The sequence below is a fragment of the Xenopus laevis genome, chromosome 6S (genome assembly GCF_017654675.1).
Source record: "Xenopus laevis strain J_2021 chromosome 6S, Xenopus_laevis_v10.1, whole genome shotgun sequence".
Taxonomy (NCBI): domain Eukaryota; kingdom Metazoa; phylum Chordata; class Amphibia; order Anura; family Pipidae; genus Xenopus; species Xenopus laevis.
The window spans coordinates 55843430-55863433 of NC_054382.1; the positions used below are offsets into that span (position 1 = coordinate 55843430).

The 20004-nt window shown below is 39.4% G+C and overlaps 1 protein-coding gene across 2 annotated transcripts in view; it reads right to left on the minus strand.

Annotated features, from left to right (window-relative positions):
- Nucleotides 1-20004, minus strand: part of atpsckmt.S (ATP synthase c subunit lysine N-methyltransferase S homeolog) — a 77861-nt gene that overhangs the window by 45640 nt on the left and 12217 nt on the right. For both annotated transcript variants that reach the window (NM_001095448.1, XM_041567217.1), the window contains 2 exon segments: nucleotides 12002-12294; nucleotides 12511-12577. In NM_001095448.1, the coding sequence (NP_001088917.1) occupies nucleotides 12002-12283 (282 nt within the window). In that variant the 5' untranslated portion in view covers nucleotides 12284-12294; nucleotides 12511-12577.

A 20004-nucleotide genomic window follows, 5' to 3' on the forward strand; every position in this document is an offset into this window, starting at 1 on the left:
GGGATAGGACGGCGAGTGAATTAAGAGGTCGTCCAGGTACAGAAGTATGCTACCAGGGTGGCCATCACCTTTGTCAACACTTGTGGAGCTTTGGCCAGTCAGAACGGGAGCGCTTGGAACTGACAGTGTCCTCCTAGTGCTGGGAAGATATTGTTGGTCTGCTGGCGATTGGTATGTGAAGGAATGCATCTGTTAAGTTGATAGACGTAAAGAAATCGCGTGTCCTGATGGCACACTGAACCGCATTTTTTAGAGCTCCGGTACACTTCTTGATAAAAATCAATATAACTGCATCTAATCGGCCAAAATGGGGAAAAACCTTAAGACTTCATCCACGGCCTCAACCCCTAAACCCTTGGGGGTGAAGGGCAACAAGGATATAGAAAAGTTTTTTGAGAAACTTCCTGAAGACTCAGAGGCCCAAAGGCTCCAATATGGCGGATGCAGAGAACCCAAGTCATACCATCGCTCCAATGAACACCGTACCAGCAAAAACCACTCCAGATCAGCAATACCTCCACACACTACTCTCCGATCTACCCAATAAGTCTGATCTAGCACAGCTCCGTCGCCCCCCCCTTCAGACGCATAGTTTCCTTACTACGTTTGCAGTGGCGTGATCTCCGGCAGGCCCTTAGGGGGAGCAGGCCGTGGTGCAATCACAAACCCCACTCCACCGGTATTTACATCACAGGCCATCCTGCAGAGTATCCAATCAATGTTTTTTATGTTTAGCTGGGCCCGGAGTGCCAAAAACGGTAATGATGATGAGCAGATCCCAAGGTGGTTTAGCAGTACCAAATATCCTCAGATATTATGAAGTGGCACAGTTGTGCCAGGTGTTGGCCTGGACTTCCCATGCCCCACGACTCGATGGGCACTTATTGAACCATTTACTCTGGCCCCAATACATCCAAATTCCATCCTCTTGTAAACCCAACCAATTAAACTCCCACCAGATATCCTACAGTCAACTAAATTTACATTTGGGAGCGCTGTTGTGGAAAGTCAGCCTTGAGGGGCCCTTCCTGAATTTTGCAATCAATCCTAGCTAACATACAATTCCCTCCAGGCCTCTCTTAAACTTTCCAGGGACATTGGGGCTATGATTTTATCAATCTACTAAATAGTAAACCAGATATATTTACGGAGCTTCAAGAGAAATACCAAATACTCCAAAGCTGGCATTATGAATACTTTCAAATTGAACACTTTATCCAAGGCTCATATTTGAGGACGCTCCCCCCCAATCTCTCTGACCCCCTTCAAAAAACTCTTTCTTAGTGGTCTACCTCAGAAAGCCCTCATATCTACCATATACTCTATCTTGAACACAGAGATGGGGGATCCGTTCCCCAAACACTCATACATGCTAAAGGAACAGTAACATCAAAAATCAAAATTCATTAGTATACATTGAAAAATATACACCAAGACAAATAAAACTTTAAAATTGCAAAGCCTTTATTAAGAAATAACTTGCCGAAACTCCACTTCCTGTCCTCCTCAGAAAAGGCGACACGGCGTCCATCCATCCTGTGGGGCTCGATTTCTCCTCCTGGCTATTCACTGACAGCGTGTGAAGGAGCAGCAGTCGCAGCAGCCATAGCCACGGGGCACAGCCTGTCAGAGGAGCAAGTCAGTCACAAAGCACTTTCCAAAGCACTGGGGACCCACCACTACCCACATGCCCAGCATCTCAGCCCCTGCCAGCCCTGCGCCCGCACCCCCAGCTGAGAAACCCCCAGCTGCTGCCACAGAGCTGGCAAAATTCTCTGGCCATATTGCTATTTCTGCTTTCCCTGCAGTAATCACTCGGCTCTCCCCTCTCTGCATAATAGCAGCAATTTCTCAGCAGAGCAGAGAGGGGAGAGAGAGGTCGGGGTTTGCCCTGCATATGTCAATTATGGGAAGCATGGGGTGTGGGGCTGAGCTGCTAGGCATTGTTCAGCTAATAAAAGAAGAAGGAAGAGCGTGCTGAAGGCAAAGGCCATCCAAAGACTGAGGAAGGATATTGGCACTAAGGGCACCGACTGCTGGACTTCGCACAAGTCCGCATAACTCCATCTTGCAATGCAGCAACTGCCGGTACGCTGAATAATCACTGCAGCGACAGCTAAAGAAATATGGCCAGAAAATTCAGCAATTTCTTCGATATAACCAGAAACTCGGTGTGACGGCAGTTGCTACATTGCAAAATGGAGTTATGCGGACTTGTGCGAAGTCCAGCAGTCGGTGCTCTCTGTGCCTCTCTCTCTCCCTCCTCAGTCCTTGGATGGCTTTTGCCTTCAGCATGCTCTTCCTTCTTCTTTTATTAGCTGGACAATGCCCAGCAGCTCAGCCCCTGGAAGCCCCGCACCCCCAGCTTCCCCTAATTGACATATGCAGGGCAAACTCCGACCTCTCTCTCCCCTCTCTGCTGAGAAATTGCCGCTATTACGCAGAGGTGAGAGCCGAGCGATTACTGCAGGGAAAGCAGAAATAGCAATATGGCCAGAGAATTTTGCCGGCTCTGTGGCAGCAGAGAACCCGAGCCAGCGCTTAGATCTTTCAGCTGCTCATATGAGACGCAACCCCGCCGCAGGGACTCTACAGAGCGCGCTGACTCGGGTTCTCCGTGCTCATCTGTAAGTTCCCCAAATACATTCCGCTGCCATAGCGGGTCCCGAGGGGTGCTAAGACAATGGTATACCCATAACCCCTACCCATCTCCCAGGGATGGGAGAAGTGGAAGCTCAGAAAAACGGCCATAAAGAAAGCGCCAGTTTCTCAGCAGGGGGGGCTGGGGGTGTGGGCGCAGGGCTGGCAGGGGCTGAGCTGCTGGGCATGTGGGTGGTGGTGGGTCTGACGTCCCCAGTGCTTTGGAAAGTGCTTTGTGACTGACTTGCTCCTCTGACTGGCTGTGCCCCGTGGCTATGGCTGCTGTGACTGCTGCTCCTTCACACGCTGTCAGTGAATAGCCAGGAGGAGAAATCGAGCCCTGCAGGATGGATAGTCGCCTTTTCTGAGGAGGACAGGAAGTGGAGTTTCAGCAAGTTATTTCTTAATAAAGGCTTTGCAATTTTAAAGTTTTGTCTTGGTGTATATTTTTCGATGTATACTAACGAATTTTGAATTTTTTTTTTTGATGTTACTGTTCCTTTAAGGTGGGAAAGAGAGCTGTCGACCACCCTAGATTTAGAACAATGGGAAGCCATCTGGGACAATGCTAGAAGGGGTGTAACCTGTGTGTCTACAAGACTATACTTAATTGGTATTATACCCCAGTAAAGCAAATTTTATCCAAGCTACTCTGCAATGTGCTGGAGGGCTTGTGGACAATTTGAGGCTATGATTACCATAATCTTTTTCTGGGAAATTCCCATTTTGCTCAGTAATGCCCTCTTGGGCTTACGTGTAGATATCCCTTCACCTGAACAGAAACTCCTAAACTTTATAAACACAACAGTCAGACTGTCAAACTGTCAAACACCAGAAGCCCCAACTATAGATGAGGTTGTGTCTCGTATTCATGAGATAAAACAAAGAAGAGGAAATGATAGCAAAACAGAGGGACTGTTCTCTGATTCTCTGTTATTCTTTTATTAAGCGTTGTTTACCCTTTTTAGCTCATATAATTTGCATACTCATTATAAAAGGTCTATGTAAAAAAAAAAAATATAAAAGAAAACTCTTCTGTGATTGATATTTGAAGGAAAACTATACCCCAAAATGAATACTTAAGCAACAGATAGTTAACATCATAGTAAGTGGCATATTAACCCTTTCGCTGCCAGGATTTGGTACTTTTATTGCCAGACCATTTTTGAACATTTTATATTCTTTCACTTTAAGGGCCTTTCCTGGGGGGTTCTTTTAATATAACCGGGAAAACAATATATTGTTTTTTCCTTTTTGTAATTCTACTTCTGTTAAAAAAATATAGGCTTCTAAGTGTCTAATAAAATGAAAAAAAAAATCACGTTTCACATAGTACAATCACGTAACAGAAACACAATTTATTTTATGTACGAGAACACAGTTGATTTGGAAAGGTCTATGTCTCTTGAACGCGCCAATACCAAATATATATAGTTTTATGGAGATTTCTCACTTGTATAAATCAAAATCTCCAAGCAGTACACTACCAAATTTTCAAAGCACTGCTCCACAAAACGGCATACTTCTGATTTCAAGGCCAAACATTCCACTAACAGTAGGTTTACCCTTGAAAACTACCCATTATTAGAAAGAACAGATTCTAGAGAATCAAAAATGGGTAAATATATCTATGTACTCCAAACTACCAAGTTGCTATTCTTTCCTAAAGTTATAATTTTTTATAGAAATGGTGAATTTTTTTAAAAATTACCTTAAATTCTTCCAGTCTACAGCATTTGAATTTAAATTTGAATGTCAGGAGTCCACTGAACAGTTTGATACCTAATATGTATAGGTTTACCTAAGCATGTGGCATATAGGGGCCTCAAAATATAGACACCCCTATCAGTTCTGTAATTCCAGATACTTGCAAAATCAACACATTTTCATCATTTGTGGGGGCCAAGATAGAAAAAGTATGTTCACCCCAAATATGAAAGCCTGGGGTCTGCTTAACAGTTTGATGTCCAATATGTATAGGTTTACCTAGGCACATGGCATATAGGGGCCCCAAACGAAGACCCCTCATTTGGTCTCATTTCAGGTACTGCAAAATCAACACATTTACATCATTTTGGGGTGGGCAAAGGGGCCCCAAACAAAAAACCCCCATTTGGTCTTTCATTTCAGGTACTGAAAAGTCAACACATTTACATCTACAGGTAGAAAAAATATGTTCACGCCAGAAAACCATATATTTTCGAGAAGTACACATTTCACCGAATCCAAATTGGGTATGCATGTCTTTCCACTCCAAAGCACCAAGCCACAAACCTTTCCTAAATTGTGGCGTTTTTTGTGTTATTTCCAAAAATCACCTCGAAACGTCCAGCCTGCAGCATCTTATTTCCCACACACTATTAGGTATCAAGACAAATCACCCCAAACATGAAAGCCTGTGGTCCTCTGAACAGTTTGATGACCAATGTACATGGCACATAAAAAACCCCAGAATCTACCTTATGCACACTTTTTTGATGGCTTACATTTACACATATTTATAAAAAAAAATGATGGTGACCCCTGAAAACCATATATCTTTGGAAAGTACACATTCTGACGAATCCAAAATAGGTAATTATGTCATTCTACTACAAACTAACATACTGCAAAGCTACGCTAAAGCAAAGGTTTTTATGACATTTCTGAAAATCACCTAAAAATATTGCAATTGCCCACATTTATCTCACCCAATTTCTTATATACAATTGTAAAACACCCTAAATATTTATGGCAATGGTCTACTGAACAGTTTGATGCCCAATATGCAGTTATACAAAAGCAGCTGGCATGTGCAGACCCCAAATAAAAATAGTGCATTTGAATTTTCTCCGCTGTCTTTTTGCCTTCTGTGAAGAAAGACCTGTAATTGTGAATTATGTACCTCAAGACCCTTCTAACAGCACAAAGACCCCCCAAACCATATATTTTTGTAAAGTACACATTCTGATGAATACAAAATTGCAAATAAAAAAATTTCTACACCAAACTATCATACTGCAAAGCTACAACCGCAAGCATAAAACTGCAATAAAATCACAACAATAAAATAAAATCAGGAAAATCAATGAAATAACAAAATAAATGATACAGTATAATAGCGTGGTTAGTGGTCAAACTGCTTGATCCAATAGTCACGGTGTGAAATCTACAGTTTTTAGGGGAAAAAACAAGAAGCAAAATGATAAAATGAAAATCTAAAAAAAAGTAAGAAAAAAAATGTGTGTTTGTGTATGCATGTGTGTGTATACTTCTAAAAAAGTATGTGAATGTGTGTATAGGAGTATGTGAGTGTTTATATAAATATATATGTGCAAAACTGCAAAAAGCCTGAAAAGAAAAAGAATAAAGCTAACTTAGTAAAATGTGTATTGAGTACATGAATGTGTAAATGTGTGCATAAGTGTAACATAAAGGCCACTTACCATTCTGAAGTCCAGGAGGGTCCTTGGAAGCCATGGGGGGTCCTCAAGCAGAGTCCATGCAGCAGGAAGTAGCAGGCTGACTGGAACAGGCAGAGAGGAGACGCAGCAGAGGAGCAGACACGTGTCTGCATAATTGAAGGCGGGTCCTGCAACGATCGCGTCGCAGGACCTACGTGACCTCCCCTCCATTCGCCCTGCTCATTGCCTAGGGGGTTGGGAGAGCACCGGAGTCCTCTGTTGATTGCTGCTAATGCAGAGAGGAGCCCTTTACAGCCAAGAACTTAGGTACTACATGCTTGGCAGTTGGGGCTTTTCCCTGCAAGAACGTAGTACCTATGTTCTTGGAAGTTAAAGGTATAAAGAATCTTACAAAACTGCCATATATATTTATGTAAATAGTGGCCTTTTAGATCTCTTGCCTTGAACCACCATTTTGTGATCTCTGTGCTGCCGCAGAGATCACCTGACCAGAAATATTACAACTATAATTGTAACCGGAACACGTGTGGAAGCAAAAGACAGAACTCTGTCTCATACCTCATACGGCTCAACCCACAGTCCCTCGTTTGTACTGGAAAGTTCCTTTTTCTCTGCACTGAACAGCCAGAAAAAAACAAAGTTTCTAACGTAATTGGCTTTTGGCAGCTAGCCCAGAACAGCCACAGCAGCATATATGATACATTTGTAACAATTCTGAGAAGCAAAAATGTAATTGTAACAATATAAGAAAGCAGGTCCCTTGGGAAAAGTTTGACTCACAGCTTAAGGGCTAGGCCACACGGGAAGATTTCAGGGAGATTGGTCGCCTGGCGACTAATCGCTGCTTCTTTGAGGCGACTAATCTCCCTGAATGGCTTGCTGGTATCTCGCACCCGCTAGCACTAAAGTCGCCTGCGCCTATTCACACTCGCCGCGTGTGAATAGGCGCAGACGACTTTAGCGCTAGCGGGTGCGAGATACCAGCAAGCCATTCAGGGAGATTAGTCGCCTCAAAGACGCAGCGATTAGTCGCCAGGCAACCAATTTCCCGTGAATCTTCCCGTGTGGCCCTAGCCTAAAGGGCAATTCACCTTCATTAGCAAAACTGTAATAAATGAAAAAAAAAATATGTTCAAACTAAAATAACCTGCCAAATTTTGTAAAATTAACATGGTAATTAGGGGGTGTGACCAAAAAAAGGGGACATAGTAAAAAACAATTTACTGCGCTCCACGCGCCAACTTTTTTTTATCCCTCTTTTTATTTCCAAAATGTTGGGAGGTATGTGGTCTGTTTGTTAATTGGCTCATGTAACCTAACATGTATGGTTTATTTGGTTTGTTTGTGTGCACGGTGAATCATACGATCCCAGGGGGTAGCCCTTATTTTTTAAAATGGCAATTGTCTATTTCTGATTACCCAATGGTACATACTACTAAAAAGTAGTAAAATGGTTTATTTTCATGAAGCAGGGTTTTACATATGAGCCGTTTTATACATTATATTTTTATAGAGACATACATTATTTGGGGGGTATAGTTTTCCTTTAAGAAAAATATTGCTGTGCATGGTTTCTAAAAAAAAAAAAAAAAAAAAAAAAAAAAAATTTAAGTTACAAAAAAAAAAATAAACCTTACCAGGTCTCCCTCTCTAGTTTTTAGATTTTTTGTCAGCCCCACTGCAAAAAGTTCTTAGGGCCCAAAAGGTATTGGTGGAGGTCAGTGCTGGCAAGGGTATCCTGAAATTTCTATTAAAGCATCGATTATGGGGAATTTTTTCTTTTTTTTAAATTGTGTAACTTACAGGTTATTAAGGTTTTAGCACATTTACAGAAAAAATTAAAGTAGAAAGAAGTAAAGATACATTAACCCTTTAAGTACCAACAGAATTTGACATTTCAGTTACACAAAATGCCAGACGTTTGAAACATTTTGTGGGTCATCATTTTAGGGGCATTTTCTGAGGGAAAATCTTTAGTTTATTTAGGAAAACTATACATTGTTTTTTTCCTATTTTTCATAATATATGAATACCACAAAAATATTACATTTTACGCATGAAAATCCAATTGTTTTGGAAAGCCTCATTTCTCTCGAACATGCCAATACCAGATATGTATAGTTTTAGAGAGATTTAGGACTTCTTTACAGCAAAAACTCCCATATAAACCTTATATTTTTGAAAAGTACACATTTTGCTGATTCCAATATGGATAACTATGTCTCTCTACTCCGAACTACCAAAGATCAAAGATTGTCTGAACATGAAGGTTTTTATAATGTAAATGTATTTACAATACATTTTTATAAATTTATTAAAATTCTGAAAAATCACTTAAAAGGTTTTATTTTGCTGCTCCACATACAGTGCTCCCACACTGTATTAGGTACCAAGAAAAACCCTGAATATTATTGCCAGTGGTCCACTGAACAGTTTGATGCCCATTGTACATAGGTTTACAAAAAATCTGGATTTTAGAGGCCCCAAAATCAAGTTAGAGCATACAAAAAGTCCTGTGGGTCACGTCAGCTAATGAAAAATCAACGCATTGACTGCATTTTTTGTGTGGTAAATACACAGAAATATATGTTTACCCCCCAAAACTATATATTTTTTGGAAAGTACACATTCTACCAAATCTAAATTTGGTACACATGCCTTTCTGTTCCAAACTACTGAGTAGCAAGGATTTTTCAAAATTGGTGGTATTGGTGAAATATCAGAAAATTGCCCCAAAGCTTGAAATTTCCAGCATCATATCGCCCATGTATCATTATGTACCAAGAAAAAGCACCCTAAATATGATTGCCAGGGCTACTACAAACAGGTTGACGCCCATTTTGCATAGGTTTAGCAAAGTATCTGGCATTTAGAGGCCCCAAAATGAAGTTAGCGCATACAATAAGTGCTGTGGGTCACTTCAGCTAATGAAAAATCAATGCATTGAGTGCATTTTTTGTTGTGTAAAAACAAAGAAATATAGGTTTACTTGGAAAGTCCACATTAAACCGAATCTAAAATGGGTACCCATGCCTTTCTGCTCCAAACTATTTGCAAGGCTTTCCCAAAATTGGTGGTTTTGGCAAAATACATGAAAATCAAAAAAGTCTAAGCTTCAACTTTCCAGCACCGGATTGTCCATATATCATTTCCAGTATAAATCATCCTAAATATGAATGCCGGGTCCTAAAAAAACAGTTTGATGCCCAATATGCATAGATTTACCAAACTATGTGGCATACAGAGACCCCCAAATCCAAATAGTGCATATGAATTCTCACGTATGGCTACTACAATATAAAGACCCGGTATGTGTACTATGTGCCATGAGACCCCTAACAGTATGGAGACCCTAGAAAACCATATATTTTCCAAAAAAAAGCACACATTTCGATAAATCTAAAATGGGTAAATATGTCTTTCCACTGCAAAGCTATGCTAAACATAACGCTTTTTATGAAATTTCTGAAAATCGTTACAAAGCTTGCTTTTTACCCCATTATATACCCCACATGAATTAAATAAGGTGCTAAATTATAACTACAGCACTAGCACCTTATTTAATTCATATAAGAACCATGAACTTTTAGATTATTCATCAATTGTCTGTAGGTACATTTTGTTGAAGGTCACAGCACCTAATTTATAGCACTTAAGCACTTTAATCATAATTATTTGTATTAACACAATCGATTGAAATACCATTAATTGTATGTTGGTGCTAAATTGATTGAGAACTAAGCATATGTTTATAATAGCACTAAGCACTTATATAATTAGATCTCAATTAATGTTAGTAAGGTAGTGTGGGGTTTTACTGCTTTCTCTTGTTTATAGGGTCTACTAAACAGTTTGATGCCCAGTATGCATAGATTTACCAAACTATGTGGCATACAGAGACCCCCAAATCAAAATAGAGCATATGAATTTTCACGTATGGCTGCTACAATATGTGTATTATGTGCCATGAGAACCCCTAACTATATATTTTCCGAAAATACACATTCCGGTGAATCTAAAACGGGTAAATATATCTTTATACTGCAAATTTCCAAACTGCAAAGTTGTACTAAACAAAGTTTTTTTATGAAATTTCTGAAATTAAGTCACAAAGCTTGCATTTTACCCCATTATATACATCACACATTTCGTAGTCTACCAGCTTAAAGCATCCCAAATATAAACACCATAAAAACGGTTTTTACAGACAAGCTGCCCCTTGCTTCCCCATTGCGAAATGCTGCAGAACGTAGAATCTACATTCTGTGGCATTTCAAGAACCTTTGTCACAGAACGTAGATTCTATGTTCTGTGGCATTTAAAAGGTTAAGTCATATATGGCATTTTTAAGAAAAAGTAGCCGTTATGTAAACACTGGGGAGAAATCGGAATACATCTAGGTTAGCAACTGGTTATTGCCGAAGTCTCTTTATTAGAGTGTAAAAAAAAAAGAATTAGGTAGTGCAGCAGCATTGCTGAAGTAACAGTATAAAAAAAGTATCTGTACATCAGTTATTGGTGTGCCCTTTTGCTTGCTGGGTAAGTGCAAAGGAGTTCCTCCATTGATATCTAAGTAATGTATACCCAAGAATCATTTGCTATTTACAGAAGATATTTTGAGTGAGTCTTTATTATAAATTATAACATAATATGGATAAAGCCTATGCTACTGTTTGTATCACACACAACTCCCATAACACATTTAGTGGCAAATGTATCAAAATGTGAATTTAGAGCTTATTTAATAAAAAAAATCACCCATATTCTATTCATTCCTATGGGAACCATATTTATCAAATGGTAAGGTTCTCCACACATTGCTTGCAAACTAATACTGCTCATTGACCAATTACTTTATATGGTAAGCTGAGACAGTCGTTCTGCATACACAAACTACCTTCCACAGATAACCATTGACTGAATTTTTTTTATATTATTATATTATTGATGCAGTTGACATGATTTGCTTCAATGTCTAATGAGGACCACACGCTGAATAAGTACTGATAACATTTTGCCTCTATATGACCACCTTACTGTATGTCTTGACAATAATCAACAGTCAGAATCCAATAAAACTTTAAGTTCTTAACTGTTTGAAAGAAAAATATAAATGAATTAGCTTGTAAGGAATGCCTCCAATAATCTAATGGAGGAGTTAGGGGTATGGTTGGTTATGGATTATAACAACAGCATATTGTGCATATGTCCTGTGTTAAATACTATAACAATAGAAACATTATTTCACATTTTGTTTTCTTACTTGATTTAAAGGAGAACGAAAGGGTAATAAACATGCTGTCTTAAATGAAAGGCTAACTCTGTTTATCACTTACTGCACCAAGAAAATCGAGGCTGACTCTTCTCTTTCACATGCAAATGTACTGCCTCCAGAAGCCGAGTCTGTAGGTCAGGTGACGTCACTAAGATCCTCTGCTGTTTCCTCCCTGCTGCCTCTGGCACAGATGGATTGCATTACATACTATCTGAAGCTTCTAAGCATTCTAATTATAATAGCCCTTCCTTCATGTCCCTCACGCTCCTCAGGGCTATTTGCATTTTCTCCTGCTTGACCCGCCCACCAGCCAATCGGATTCAATGTTTCTCTTTTCCATGACGAAGCTCAAGGCTGCGGGCTAGCAGGGGGGAGGGAGCAGGAGCGATGAGAAGAGCTGCAGATCTGTGTACGTAATGTGTTCCTGTTATTATGCTATTAGCACATGCGCACTAATGAAGTCTGTAAATGACGGAAGTATACACTAACCAAAATGGCGGCTGCAATCTGTTTATAGTGCTGCATCTAAACGATTGGATTTTCTCCATAAACTATGCATGATTTTAAAATAAAAAGGTAGCGATTCAGAAGGCATATATAAGGGCTACACAATGGAACCCTAAGTACGTTTTGGCTTTCGTTCTCCTTTAAAGGGGTGCTAAAAAATGCTATAGAAACTTACAATTCGTCCATCACCACTTCCAATATCGACCACAATTCCCGTTCTAGACCGAAGCATTTTTAACACATTTTTAACCTGAGTAGTTGTTGCAGGTACATAAGGAAGACAAAGTTTTCTCAGTGCTGGTGCCACAAACGGAGTTGCTACTGCATACAGGGCCACTAGTGTCCCACCTATAACTCCAGTAGCAACCAGACCCCATTTCTTTTTCTTGGGTCTGCTAGTGCTGGATACGATGGAATATTCTTCTAGACTTTTGCTTTCTTTGCGTGATTTGGACATTGTTCAAAATCCTGTTCATAATAAGAACATATCAATAATGAATTGCAGAAAGTAAAAAAGGAAAACATGCAAATAAACAAATACAATTGTGAGCTCACAAAGAAACTCAGAGATTAATTAAAAAAGTAAAGCGGTCTACAAGAAAAGAATAAATGGGAAGGGGGGGGGTGAAGAAAAATTATTTAAAAAAGAAGACTGTGAAAATGAAAGGAAAAAATTATACTTACTGAAATTTTCTTTTTCTTTAGTCCGGATGGCAATACAGTAGCAAATGGGTTAAGTCCCTCACCACCCCTGTAGCACAGGAAAAAAACACAATCATGAATAATCATTTACCAAGCTTATAATTACATCACCTCTGTCCCTGATTCCCCAGTGTTATTTATAAGCAAAACAAGAAACAAGCCAGTACACCAGAGCATGCAAACACATTTATTTAGGGAGGGAAATTGTGTGCTGCCTTCCGGACTAAAGAAAAAGAAAATTTTGGCAAGTATAAATTTTTACTTTTCCTTGGTCCTACAGGCAGCACAGTAACCAATGGGATCTAGCAAGCTAGAATAAACAGGGTAGGATTAAGGGTCTTGAAGAACTGCCTCCAGAAGCCAGCTGCCAGAGGCTGCATAATTTAAGACTGCTAAGTCAAGGCGATAGACCCTGGTAAAAGTAGAAATACTGCTTCACGTGGCTGCTTTGCAAATTTCTTCGAAGCCCAGGGCTGATCTTTCTGCCCAGGAGGTTGAAATTGCTTGCATAGAATGTGCTGTAAGTTAATCAGGAAGATCTTTCCCTAAAGAAGTATAGGCCAATGAAATTGTATTTTTCACCCAGGCTAAAATAGTAGATTTTTTGCCAGAAATCTTCTTATGTCTAGCTTATTAAGCTCTTCTTCCTCTACACTGAAAGGCACCAGAAAGGATGGACCAAATTAAGATCCCATGCAGCAACAGGAGTTTTCACTGATGGTCTCAACCTCATCATTCCTTTAAGGCTCAGAGGTTAAATCTCTAGAAGAAACAGCTGAAATAGCCGCTAAATTAACTTTTAGAGTAGACGGCTTTAACCCTTTATCAAACCAGTCTTGCAGAAATTGTAAAATCCCTGCCACAGGACAAGTCTTTGACTGAAAATCACTCTGGGCACATGAACCATGAACAAAAGATCCTCCAAACTTTGTTGTATATAGTGGACTGCTTACGAGAATGTAAAAGTGTCTGTACAAATTCCTGAGATAGTCCTTGATTAGCTAGAAGGTCCTTGTCAAATTCCACGCTGCCAGTTTCCATCTGGCTAGATTTGGATAACACATCTGCCCTTGGATTAACAGATCTCTCCTCTGCGGCAGTACCCAATACTCCCCCTTGGATAGGATCATCAGGTCTGTGAACAAAACTCTCCTTGGCCAAAAAGGTGCTATCAAAATGATTGAGGCTTGTTGGTGCCTGGTCTTCTTCACTACCTTCTGTATCATGGCCAGAAGGTGGAAATGTAGGCTATCCTGAATTTCCATGGAAAAGGCATTGCATCCAGGAAGTTTGGTTGTCCGTTCTTGACAAGGAACAACATTTGCCAACCTTCCTGTTGTGCCTGGTCGCCATCAGATCTATCTGAGGCATTCCCCACATCTCGACAATATCCATAAATACTTGTTGATTGAGTTCCCACTGTTTTTGGTCTATTATCTTCCTGCTCAGATGATCTGCAAGACAATTCTCTGACCCCCTGACGTAAATTGCTTTGATCAATTTCAAATTCTCTTCTGCCCAGAACATCAATTTCTGACATTCCCTCATTAGTATAGGGACTCTTGTTCCCCCTTGGATATTTATGTAAGAGACTGTTATTGTGTTCAGTGAAAAAATAAAACACACATATCCACATGCAAAAAGTCAATCTTCCATAGTGCATACTCCACATTACATAGTTCGTTAGTTACATAGTTAAATTGGGTTTAAAAAAGACAAAGTCCATCAAGTTCAACCCCTCCAAATGAAAACCCAGCATCCATACACACACACACCTCCCTACTTTTAATTAAATTCTATATACCCATACCTATACTAACTATAGAGCTTAGTATCACAATAGCCTTTGATATTATGTCTGTCCAAAAAATCAGACAAGCCATTTTTAAAGGCATTAACTGAATCAGCCATCACAACATCACCCGGCAGTGTATTCCACAACCTCACTGTCCTGACTGTGAAGAACCCCCTACGTTGCTTCACATGAAAGGTTCTTTTCTTCTAGTCTAAAGGGGTGGCCTCTGGTACGGTGATCCACTTTATGGGTAAAAAGGTCCCCTGCTATTGCACATTCTTAGGGTTTAGTGGATGAGAAAATATTCTGCAAGTGGAAGTTAAGATAAAAAAAAAAAAAGACTATTTTGATACCATTACAAGTAACAAACAGGCATCAGCTAGCAGATGTATTTCCTACTCTATGACATGTTTGGTCAACTGACGCGTTTCATGCCTCTCTCTGGCACTTCATCAGAGATGACTGAGGAAATTGACAATAGGTCTAGCCCCATGTCAGATTTCAAAACTGAATATAACAAAATCTGTTTGCTGTTTTGAAAAATGGATTTCAGTGCAGAATTCTGCTGGAGCAGCACTATTAACTGATGGATTTTGAAAAAAACCAAAACATGTTTTCCCATGACAGTATCCCTTTAAGGACATTGAGACATTCTGTGCCTTAAAGGATGTCAACCCTCCTGCCAAAAATCTTATCAGTAAAAAGTCTCACTGTGTCTTTTAAATACCTGCAACTGGGGTCACTAAGAAGTTAACAGAGCAGCTGCTCCGTTCCCTTTATCTGTCTGCATATCAGTAGCTGGCTCGCTCCCTCTCCCCCTTCTTTCAGAATTGTCCTTGGCGTTTGGAGTGGGGAGCATGCGAACTTTCTCTGCTTCAGTACAACTGAAGCTTGCTTTGGGAATAGTTACTGCAGAGAGAGAGAGGCCAGGCAGACGGGACATGCGCATTTAGGAAGCAATGATGCTGGGCAATGAAAATGGCTGCCGGGTGAAAAGTTTAATACAGTTACGAACAAAGCGACGGTGCAGTTTTTAGATATTTTGCACCCTTTCACTTTAAGGGCCTTTCCTTGGGGGGTCTTTTAGTTTACACAGGAAAAACAAAATATTGTTTTTTTCAGGACAACCTGAACTTTCAAAATATGCAAGAATTTTGGTGTAATTCTACTTCTGTAAAAAAATAGGTTTCTAAGTGCCTAATAAAATGAAAAAAATCATGTTTCACAAAGAACAATCAGATATATCAGAAAAATCATTTATTTTATGTACGAGAACACAGCCGATTTGGAAAGGTCTATGTCTTCTGAACGCTGCAATACTAAATATATATATAGTTTTATGGAGATTTCTCAATTGTATTGCTCAAAATCTACAAGCAGTACACTACCAAATTTCCAAAGCACTGCTCCCCAAACGGCATACTTCTGATTTCAAGGCCAAACATTCCACTAACAGTAGGTTTACCCTAGAATATTATTATAAAGAACAGATTCTGGCAAATCAAAAATGGGTAAATATATATTTGTACTCCAAACTACAAAGTTGCAATTGTTTCCTAAATTTATAATGTTTTATAGAAATTGGTGAATTTTTTGAAAAATGACCTCAAAGCTTCCAGTCTAAAGCATCATATCTCCCACACATCATTAGGTATCGATGTAAGACACCCCAAATATGAAAGCCTGGGGTCCACTGAATAGTTTGATGCCCAATATGTATAGGTTTATCGAAGCATGTGGTATATAGGGGCCCTAAAATGTAGACATCTCATTTGAGCTATCAGTTCTGTAATTCCAGATACTGCAAAATCAACACATTTACATAGTTTGGGGGGGGGGGGCAAAGGTAGAAAAAAGTACGTTCACCTCAGAAAACCATATATTTTCGGAAAGTACACATTCCCCCAAATCCAAATTGGGTATGCATGTCTTGATACTCCAAAGCACCAAGCTGCAAAACGTTCCTAAATTTGGCAATTTTGGTGACATATCCAAAAACAACCTCAAAGCTTCCACCCTGCCACATTGTATATTCCACATACTATTAAGTATCAAGATAAATCACCCCAAATATGAAAGCCTGGGGTCCTCTGAACAGTTTGATGCCCAATATGTATAGGTGTACCTAAGCACATGGCATATAGGGGCCCCAAAATGAAGACCCCATCTTTCATTTCAGGTGCTGCAACATCAACATCGTTTTGGGGGGCGGCAAAGGTAAAAAAAAAAAAACAAAAAAAAAAACACGTTCACCCCAGAAAACAATTTATTTTCCGAAAGTACACATTCCTTCGAATCCAAATTGGGTATGCATATCTTTCTACTCCAAAGCATCAAGCTGCAAAATTTTCCTAAGTTTGGCAATTTTAGGGACATTCTCCAAAATCACTTCAAAACCTCAAAATGTCCCACATAATATTGTGTATCAAGATAAAACACCTCAAATATGAAAGCCTGGGGTCCTCTGAACAGTTTGATGCCCAATATGTATAGGTGTACCCAAGCATGTGGCATATAGGGGCCCCAAAAGGAAGACCCCCATATGGTTGTCATTTCAGGTACTGCAAAATCAACACATTTACATAGATTTGGGGGGACGGCAAAGGTAGAAAAAAGTACATTCACCCCAGAAAGCCATATATTTTCGTTAAGTACACATTCCCGCGAATCCAAATTGGGTATGCATGTCTTTCTACTCCAAAGTACCAAGTCGCAAGCCTTTCCTAAATTTGGCGATAAAAGTTTTTACATTTCTGAAAATTGCCTAAAAATATTGCAATTGGCTGCATTTATCTCACTCAATTTCTTACATACAATTACCATAAATACTGATGCCAAGGGTCTACTGAACAGTTTGATGCCCAATATGCATTGATATACCAAGGCCACTTGCATGTGAGGACCCCAAATGAAAATAGTGCATATGATTTTTCTCCGCTGCCGATTCGCCTTCTGTGAACATAGACCCTTGACATCATATTATGTGCCTCAAGACCCCCCCAGTATTTTTCATCTGTTTACACAAATGAAGAACCAGTAAGTGAAGGTTTCCTTCTTAACACTCCCAATTCTAGTAATACAACTAATGATGCATGGTTCACACAAGAAGAAATTCAAAAGAGACTTGAACAGGTTAAGATTAACAAAGGTCCAGGGCCAGATGGTATTCATCCCAGGGTAATTAGCGAGCTTAGCTCTGTGATTGCCAAACCTCTTTACTTAATTTTTCAGGATTCATTGAGATCTGGAATTGTGCCAAGAGACTGGCGAATTGCTAATGTGGTGCCTCTATTCAAAAAAGGATCCCGTTCTCAGCCTCAAAACTATAGGCCAGTTAGTCTGACGTCAGTATTAGGAAAGCTTTTCGAAGGGTTAATAAAGGATAAGATACTGGACTTCATAGCAAATCATAATACTATGAGTTTGTGCCAGCATGGTTTTATGCGTAATAGATCTTGCCAGACTAACTTAATTTCTTTTTACGAGAATGTAAGTAGAGACCTCGATTCTGGGATGGCAGTGGATGTGATTTACTTAGACTTTGCTAAAGCATTTGATACAGTGCCACACAAAAGGTTACTGGTTAAATTAAGGAATGTTGGCCTGGAACATAGTATTTGTACCTGGATAGCGAACTGGCTAAAAGATAGACTACAAAGAGTGGTGGTAAATGGAACATTTTCTAATTGGACCAGTGTTGTTAGTGGAGTACCGCAGGGCTCTGTACTAGGTCCCTTGCTTTTCAACTTGTTTATTAATGACCTGGAGGTGGGCATTGAAAGTACTGTTTCTATTTTTGCAGATGATACTAAATTGTGCAGAACTATAGGTTCCATGCAGGATGCTGCCACTTTGCAAAGTGATCTGTCTAAACTGGAAAACTGGGCAGCAAACTGGAAAATGAGGTTCAATGTTGATAAATGCAAGGTTATGCACTTTGGCAAAAATAATATAAATGCAAGTTATACACTAAATGGCAATGTGTTGGGAGTTTCCTTAAATGAAAAGGATCTAGGGGTCTTTGTAGATAACACGTTGTCTAATTCTGGGCAGTGTCATTCTGTGGCTACTAAAGCAAATAAAGTTCTGTCTTGCATAAAAAAGGGCATTAACTCAAGGGATGAAAACATAATTATGCCTCTTTATAGGTCCCTGGTAAGGCCTCATCTGGAGTATGCAGTTCAGTTTTGGACTCCAGTCCTTAAGAGGGATATAAATGAGCTGGAGAGAGTGCAGAGACGTGCAACTAAATTGGTTAGAGGGACGGAAGACTTAAATTATGAGGGTAGACTGTCAAGGTTGGGGTTGTTTTCTCTGGAAAAAAGGCGCTTGCGAGGGGACATGATTACACTTTACAAGTACATTAGAGGACATTATAGACAAATGGCAGGGGACCTTTTTACCCATAAAGTGGATCACCGTACCAGAGGCCACCCCTTTAGACTAGAAGAAAAGAACTTTCATTTGAAGCAACGTAGAGGGTTCTTCACAGTCAGGACAGTGAGGTTGTGGAATGCACTGCCGGGTGATGTTGTGATGGCTGATTCAGTTAATGCCTTTAAGAATGGCTTGGATGATTTTTTGGACAGACATAATATTAAAGGCTATTGTGATACTAAACTCTATAGTTAATATAGGTATGGGTATATAGAATTTTAATTAAAAGTAGGGAGGGGTGTGTGTATGGATGCTGGGTTTTCATTTGGAGGGGTTGAACTTGATGGACTTTGTCTTTTTTCAACCCAATTTAACTATGTAACTATGTAACTAAAACCATATATTTTTGGAAAGTACATATCCTGATCCTGATAAAGACATCTTTCTACACCAAACTGCAAAGCTTTCCTAAACGTAGAGGTTTTTACAACATTTCTGAAAATCGCCTAAAATTGTTGCAGTTTGCCGCATTTATCGCACACGTTTTACGTACAAAGAAAAATCACCCTAAATATGGACGTCAGAGGTCTACTGAATAGTTTGATGCCCAATATGCATAGATTTACCAAAGTATGTGGCGTGTACGGACCCCAAATGAAAAACATGCATATGAATTTTCACGCTAGCCAATTAAGCTGCAGAAAAGAGTGCCACAACTGTGCGTTATGTGCCGTAAGACCCCCAAACTGTAAAAAGACCCCCAGTAAACTATATATTTTTGGAAAACATATATTCTGGCGAATCAAACTAAGTAAAATAAATCTTTCTATACCAAAGCACCAAACAACAAAACTATACTAAAGATACATAAGGAACAATAATGCAGGGATAAAATTGCAATAAAACCACAAAAATAGCATAAATCAATGAAATAACAAAATAATTTATCCGATAGCGTAATTAGTGGCCGAAATCGATTATACAATAGTCACGCTGTCAAAATAGCGTGTTTTTAGGCAAAACAAATGGTATAAGTAAAAAAAAATTAAAAAAAAAAAAAACTGTTTCTAAGTTTGTGTATACATATTTGTCCACTTCTAAAAGTTGTCTGAGTGTGCAAATACATGTAAATAAGTGTACAAAAGGGACCAAGTGTGCTAAAATAAAAAATACCAATCTTTACTAAAATGTGTGTGTAAAAGTATAAATGTACTGTAAGTATGTGTAAGTGCAGGTAAGTGTGTAAAAAAACATGCACTTACCATTTTTGTAGCAGGAGGATCGCTGGAACCGATGGAGGCAGC